Source organism: Nuphar pumila, chromosome 6 (assembly GCF_984573655.1).
Source record: "Nuphar pumila chromosome 6, dmNupPumi1.hap1.1, whole genome shotgun sequence".
Lineage (NCBI taxonomy): Eukaryota > Viridiplantae > Streptophyta > Magnoliopsida > Nymphaeales > Nymphaeaceae > Nuphar > Nuphar pumila.
The window spans coordinates 105,640,438-105,647,867 of NC_143254.1; the positions used below are offsets into that span (position 1 = coordinate 105,640,438).

At 37.3% G+C, this 7,430-nt stretch overlaps 1 protein-coding gene across 2 annotated transcripts; it reads right to left on the reverse strand.

Moving 5' to 3' along the window:
* Positions 1 to 2,409: 2,409 nt before the first annotated feature.
* LOC149835545 (pentatricopeptide repeat-containing protein At2g27800, mitochondrial-like) lies at positions 2,410 to 6,172 on the reverse strand. Of its 2 annotated transcripts, XM_090010571.1 has the most exons (3): positions 6,039 to 6,172; positions 5,296 to 5,609; positions 2,410 to 3,905 (listed from the first exon to the last, which is right to left on the reverse strand). In XM_090010571.1, the coding sequence occupies exon 3, from the start codon at positions 3,723 to 3,725 to the stop codon at positions 2,532 to 2,534; it is 1,194 nt and encodes a 397-aa protein (XP_089866697.1). In that variant the 5' UTR covers positions 3,726 to 3,905; positions 5,296 to 5,609; positions 6,039 to 6,172; the 3' UTR covers positions 2,410 to 2,531. The 2 variants fall into 2 exon arrangements, with proteins under 2 accessions (XP_089866697.1, XP_089866698.1); XM_090010572.1 differs by lacking the exon at positions 6,039 to 6,172 and having other exon boundaries at positions 5,296 to 5,744.
* Between the last annotated feature and the right edge of the window lie 1,258 nt (positions 6,173 to 7,430).

Genomic DNA, 7,430 nt, shown 5'->3' on the forward strand with positions numbered 1-7,430 from the left:
TATTTCCACTAAATAACATGGTTTCTATGTCGTCATCATCCAAGATATCTATCAATAAATGTTGGCCATCTAATTTGGCATCTCCCCTATACTAAAGGCTAATTGACTCTTCGATTTTAAGAGACATCAAAGCTATAAATTCTTTGTAACTACTAATTTTAAAGACTGTTATAGATCTCCAAGTAGGGCGATCATCGATATAGTAGTATATTTTAATCCTTTCAGAGGTCAATCGTTACATGCTTATAACAACCACATAATATATATCATTTATTTTCAAAAACTAGCATATGAGAAAAGGATGTCTCTATATATATAAACCATAAACATAGTAAACCCTAAACAGTAAATACAAAAAAATCTAAAAAAAAGATCAATAACAACCAAACACAAATAATTATATGCATGTAAACATCCACAACATGTCATCGTTAAATCATGTTTCAAAAAAATTGTGTTTAAAAAAATTAACTGGTTCAACAGTTAAATATGTGCTTACTGAAAAAAATATTGTCGAAGATTCTAGAATACTTGAAGAAGAAGTCCCACCAGAATAGTTGCCAAAAAAGCTTCCATGCAAGGAAGCAGGATGGGGACCACTAGTTGGGAACTGTTGGTTGGAAACCACAAATAATCCTAAAAATTCTGGGTTGTGGTGTTTCGGTTTTTATACTCATGACGTTCACAGATAAATTTTTTGGGCGCTTCATGAAATATGTGCGAACTTCATGAAATATGTGCGATGTTTCAAAGTTTGAGTAAAGTTCACACATAAAATTATTTGTGAACTTCATGAGATGTGAGATGTTCTGAAGTTCAAGATTAACAGGAAGTTTACACATAAATTTTATGCGACCTTCATGCTGTCTATAAGAAAAAACATGTGAAACTCTTTTTTAAGTGATTGTTTGTGTTACCCGAAGAGCAGAGTGATATATCGCGTGAATTTCGCTAGTTCTGCATATGCGAGGGTTAAAAAGGTTATAGTGAAGTTGGGTATTTGCGATTGTGGACATTGGGAGAATAGCAAAAATTGCAAGGCATTTTTTAAAACAGATCATATTTTCCGTACAGTACGATTATTTTTCGTAATAAGAATGATGCCTCCGTTGGTTGCCATCCGATCCAGCCTAGTAGCAAGCGATCTGCCAAAAGCAATATGCATTTTTTGGTATCAAATTAGTCAATGTAAGGGTATACTAAAGTGGTTAATGTACTCTCAACTTCTTTTTGTAAGGATTCTGCTCATTATTTGAGAAAACCCAAAAAAAATTTATGGTCTAGAGAGTTTTAGCTAAATAGAATCATTGTAGCTTGGATTTGGAAGCTTATAGCTTTCACCATGAAATAGTTGATTTTTCCTCTCTCCCTATTTTATCCCTTAATCACATGTTTTTCAGTTTTCTCGTGTGTGAATCTTTGTTATCATATTCTACTTCTTTACCTCGGCACCTTTGAAAAAAAAAATCCATGATGTTAGCTTACCCATGTGCTTAGGCATTCAAACAGGAACCAACACTCGTTAAACAAGGGATTTTGCAAAGACCTGAATTGCCAACTTTCCTTTATGGTTTCTTGTACACCTGCATCTATTTGTTTATATGAATTGGTTTACAAGGATTAAAGTTTGGGATAATTGAGTATCTAACAAAGATGAAGGCCCATTTACTCACAGGTTCGTCCAATAGTGAGAGCTCTCTCTAAAGTTTCTATTTTGTGTTTATACTTATTAATGTTGCTGCCAACATTTTTTTTCAAGCAAGTTGAAGACCACATACTTTCGATTCTAATCTGCCTCTGCAGTAGATTGTTATTCTTTTTATGTAGACCTCGAAAAACTTTCTTATTAATTGTAAAAACAAAAAAAAAAATGAACAAAGTCTAACCAAAACCTAAGGACTTTGATGCAAAGGGTCTGTTTCCTTACAGGGGCACTTTGATGCAATCTAGCTGATCAATATTTTTTCTTCTATAGAATACACGTGCGAAGGGACTTTTCCCTAACAGCTGCACTTTGATGCAATCTAGCTGATCGATTTCTTTTTCTTGTATAGAATGCATCTGGAATTACACCCTTTTATAAAATATAACTTAACATGTGAAATTATTGATCGAACGTGTTCCAGAAAATGATTCATGATAAATCTGTCCAAATGGTTTGATCTGCAAAATATATAAATAATCATACTTATTGACACCAAAAGTGGTATGCACATCCACAATTAAGGATTAAACACGTGCCAGTGCACGTGCACACACACACATCACTACTGCCCACTGGAAGTGCAGGAGTTTCCTATATGTATGTTTATTGTTTCGCATTTTCCACTCTCCCCATGCCACAAACAAGATTGATAAATTTGAAACTTCACAAAATCTGGAATATAAAAAGAAAAACAAAAAACAAGAGAAAAAAATATATGTGATCTTTGATATTCCAACCTATCATCAAATTTAATTACAGAGAAAAAAGTTACATTAACAAAAGACCAACAATTGTTGTACATTTGAAGCTTATGGCAACACAATGATCATCCACTTGGACCAAAACTATCTTCTAAATGGTGAAAGAGATTCCTAAATGTGAGACCATCAAAGATGCCCTTCTCCTTCAACTCCCACAGCATCTTCTTAGCTTCTTTAACTTCCCCTAGCCGGCAAACCTCATCCAAGACGGTTCGACATGTAATAGAATCTGGCAATCTACCCCTCTCAATCATCTCCCTCATAAATCTCACAGCATCCTCAACCTCCCCACCAATTGCCAAGCAATTAACAAGTGAATTATAAGCCTTACTACTAGGGGTGCAGCCCCTAGATATCATCTCCCCGTATATTGTCTTGGCATTCATTGATCGGCCTTGCGCACACAAACCATGTATGAGATGATCATATGTATGTGCATTTGGCCTACAATCATAAACGCCCTCCATCTGGTGGAAGATCCTCAATGCATCATTCAAATGCATCGAGGAAACATAACCTCTAATCATGAAATTCAAGGTGAAGATATCAGGCCTAACACCATCATCGACCATTTGCCTAAACAGGCACCTCATGGTCTGCATATACATATGGCTAATGTAGGAGTTGCTCCCCTTGCTCAGCATTGCATTGAACAAGAGATTGTATGTCCTCAAAGAAGGCTTACAGCCCAAGTGCTTAGAGTTCTTCATGTGCTTAAAGACACGAACAGCCTTACTTAACTTTCTGCCTTCACAATAGAAATAAATGATGGTGTTAAAAAGAGGCTCGCTATGGAGGCATGAGTTAGCCAACACTTGATCAACAAGGATATCCATGCTATCATATAGCTTAGAAGATCCAAGCTTCTTTATGGCGATATGGTATGTAAAAACATCGTGTTTGAACCTTGGTTGCTGGGAAGCCCAATTGAAGAGCTGAAGGCATACTTGAGGATTGCTCTGAAGAGAAAGAGTGTATGTTAAATCTTGAGCGGTGAATCTTGGGGGCAGCTGGGATATGGATTTGTGAAGCTGCGACAAATCTGGAGGTGAGTTTTGAGATGTTTTGGCATATGGGTGTTTCTTGTAGAGTTTTGAGTGAGATGGTGTGGGAAGAGTCGAGGGTTTTGTAGTCTTAGTGTAGAGTGAAGAATGAGAGGAAAAGAGAAATGGGTACTCACATACTCTGAAGAATAATAGTTTGGGGTTGCTGGTGAAGAGAGATCTGTTGAGAAACAATATGAAGGGCACAGCCTTCATTCTCTTTTACTATGGTTAAGGCAGTATTTTTGGAGGCGATGGAACCCTTTTTTTTCTGAGATGACAATGGTGAGGATCTTGTGTGAGGACAAATCTGTAATCGAGGTTCAAAAGCACCAGAGATCTCCCAAATTTTGAACCGCAACCCTCTAGAATCCCTTCAAAGAAATCATCGAATTACTGCAATGGTTCAAAGAAATTAAGTCCCAATGATTAGGTATCCACAAGATACCCTTCAAAATTGCAAAATAAACCAATAGGTATCATTTCACGCATCCAAAACATTTTCTCCTACCTAAAAGCAATTATCTTCTTTAACCCTCTAACGAATTACTGCAATGGTTCAAAGAAATTAAGTCCCAATGATTAGGTATCCACAAGATACCCTTCAAAATTGCAAAATAAACCAATAGGTATCATTTCACGCATCCAAAACATTTTCTCCTACCTAAAAGCAATTATCTTCTTTAACCCTCTAAATCAACCTTGAAAGTTTCATAAATGCCACTGCCCTCATGTTGTTTGGCAAATTCATTCAGTTGAACACAGCTAACATCAAATATAATGAGTTTAATGGTAGATAAACACTTATATTAAACCATCCAATCAATGATCGAATGGTCAAAAAAACCCCATAGATGTGATCTACACAATTTGTGTAATAAAAAAAAACGGTTTTAGATTATATTATTGTGATGTGTAAAAAGGATTTTCAATATCGTTAAAAATCAACGGCACGCCATGTACCAAAATTTCACGATTTTATTTTGAAAAAATAAGGTCCAAGAGATGATTCCTAGCAAATAAACTATGATTACCACATACATATGGTTAAATTGAGTGAGGGTTATTCTTGACCCCAATGCACATAAGGGCACATCTCTCTCACTATGGAATAGCTACTGGGAGCGTGAATACCCCTAAGACGAGAATGCCACAAACAGTGGAAATAAAATTGTTTTCATAGGCAAGTGAGAGATGTTGGTAAGTGGTAACTTATCAAAAAAACAGGTTTTGGATCATATCATTGCAATGTGTAAGAAGGATTTTCAAGGTCATCAAAAATAAAAAAGCACACGATGTTCCAAAATTTTTATGATTGCTAAAAAAATATGCATATCACATCCATACAGTTAAACTGAGTGGGAAAGATATTCTTGACCCCAATGCACATAAGGGCACACCTCTCTCGCTATGGAATAGCCGCTGGGAGCGTGAAAAACCTCATGACAGGAATGCAGCAAATAGTGGCAATAAATTTGTTTTCATAGGCAAGGGGGAGATGTTGTGCCCATGAAGAGCACGTTATGAAAGGAGGGCCCCTTCCATAACGTGTCAAGGCCACCTTAATTACCAAAAATAGCTGTTTAAGACCCCTTTCAAAAGCTCAATTTTGTAAAAACTTTTCAAAATGATAGTTAAGGTAGTCAAGGATTGAATGAGAGAGAAGGTTTTCCTAGTGAACGTTTGGCATGCGAAAATCCAGCTCTGTAAATAATAGTCTAGGTATGGAAAATATATACAAAAATAGGCAAGAGAATCCAAACAATTCTAAGATATGAGGAATTACCCCGATTTTCATTGGGAATCCCGTCTCACGGTACCTCTCTCTCTCTCCTTCATTGCTCAAGGACTCCATTAGTAATAGGTTTATCATTGGTATCGCAGCAGACATAAACCATCCTCGACCAGACCAACCGCACCTTCCTTACACACGAATCCTTTGCAGTATGCGCCCTATCGATTTGCTGCTTTTCTGATTTTGGGGCTCTCGTGTTCGACCTGCTGCGCAGTTGATCTCACTGCTCTTGTGCGTCTACTGGACATCTTGACAATCCTGTTTCAAGTGCCTGCTCTCAATCCGATTTGAGCTACCCCCTGACACTGCAACAGAACCAGGATTGTTTTAGCGAACAAAGGCAAGACTCTTTGAGGCATCTTAACACACACATATACTGTGTTTCCTTTTCTTGGCCCTCGACCGGGTGGTTGAGTTATTTCGAACAGCTGGTGTGCACCATATAAACACCACACCCGGTTCATTTCTTAGACTCATCTAAGTGTTCATTGGGGCATACTACCAAACAGTTAGTGTGCAGCCAAAAAGCACTATACGCCCTGTTAAACTTTGATTTTAGACCCTCTACAGAGAACAAAAATCCCTTTTGACGGCTTTACAAGTAGCTCATAAGAGACCTTGGGCTTGGATTTCTCTTGATCATTGCATTGGAGCACTTTATCCTAATTTCATGAGAAAAAATAAAACAAAGTAAAACAGAGAGAGAGAGAGAGAGAGAGAGAGAGAGCTTTTACTCAACCGAGCGAGCGCGGTAGAGAAAGAAATCCAGAAAGTATGGGGATTCTTTCGAGTCCTCTCTGATCAGTGTGTTTAGGAATTATGCACGTTAAGCACTTCCTTTCCCGTATGGGTTTTCCAAAGCGCTAGCACGTATTTGTGTGTGCGTGTAATAGTTGGGAAGAGAGAGAGAGAGCAACATTTTACACCAATCTCAGATCTGACATAAGTTTCGATTAAAATCCATAATTATTCAATTTCAAAAAATCTTAAAATATATTATTTTACCTAGTATGGATTGTGTCTGGTTTACATAATTCTTATTAGATCTGAGTATAGTTTTTCTTATAAAAGATCCGATCAAGCCAAAATCCAAACCCGATACTAGCACCTCTTACTTAGATCCGGGTCTGGACCCAGCCATTTTGGTGAGGATCCAACCCGTTGACACCCCAATGAATCAAATTATAACTCATGGTTTTTCATGGGGGGAACACCTAGCAAGTTGCAACCGTAGTCTATGGCACGCTAGCAGAGTGAGCATAAAGTTGAAAGAGATGGTTATCAGAAAGTTATAAAAAAGAAAAAAAAACCATAAAACAATAAGAACAGAAAAATGGGGCAAGAAGGATGTTTGGACAAATGTGGGGAAATCAAATTTTAATGTGGTTTAGTGGGTTATAATGCCTTGTTGTCGTAACATTTTCATTTATTTACTTAAAAATGGCTTAACCATTGCTAAATATTAGCGGGATCAACCAAACATGGGCCGCAAATGACTGGACTGAGTTGGCCCAATGTTCGGATATTTGAACCAAGTCACCTGACCAAAATATTAATACATCGTCTTTGTAGGTTAAAATATATTGAGTATGGATTAAAAATATCATTCATGATATTCTGAAATTCAGATGGAGCATTTTTTTAAACCTAATGACATTACATTCCATTCGTAATGCCCAAATGGGGCAATAAATGTTGTCATTTATTTGAATCTGTTAGTATCCTGACTTAAGATCAAGATTGCTCACTTTGTGTCAAGGGGCTCAAACACGTTACGGTGTGAGGCTTCAACATCTGGGTCTGTATTGCTTGTACCCAGATCTAGGGTGTAAATGGGTTGGACTCAGTTCAGATCTAGTCATTACCGAGTCCGACCTAATCGGATCTAGATTCAGATTCAGAGTCAGATGGCGATCAGTTACAATCATATCTGGATGCTAGTACTCATTTTATTCAGATCCAGATTTTACTCATATTCAGATGCAAAACTCAATAACTAGTCCGGACCCGACTATTAATCAGATCAGTCTTTGGCTACCGAATCTGACTAAACTGATTGGGATTCGGTCAGAAATCAGACCTGAACCCAAGCCATTTACATCCCTACCCATATCTAACCAAGACTG

What these genes read in the sequence shown, in the direction of transcription:
- LOC149835545 (XM_090010571.1), bottom strand. Translation starts at nt 3,725, where the DNA reads ATGAAGGCTGTGCCCTTCATATTGTTTCTCAACAGATCTCTCTTCACC.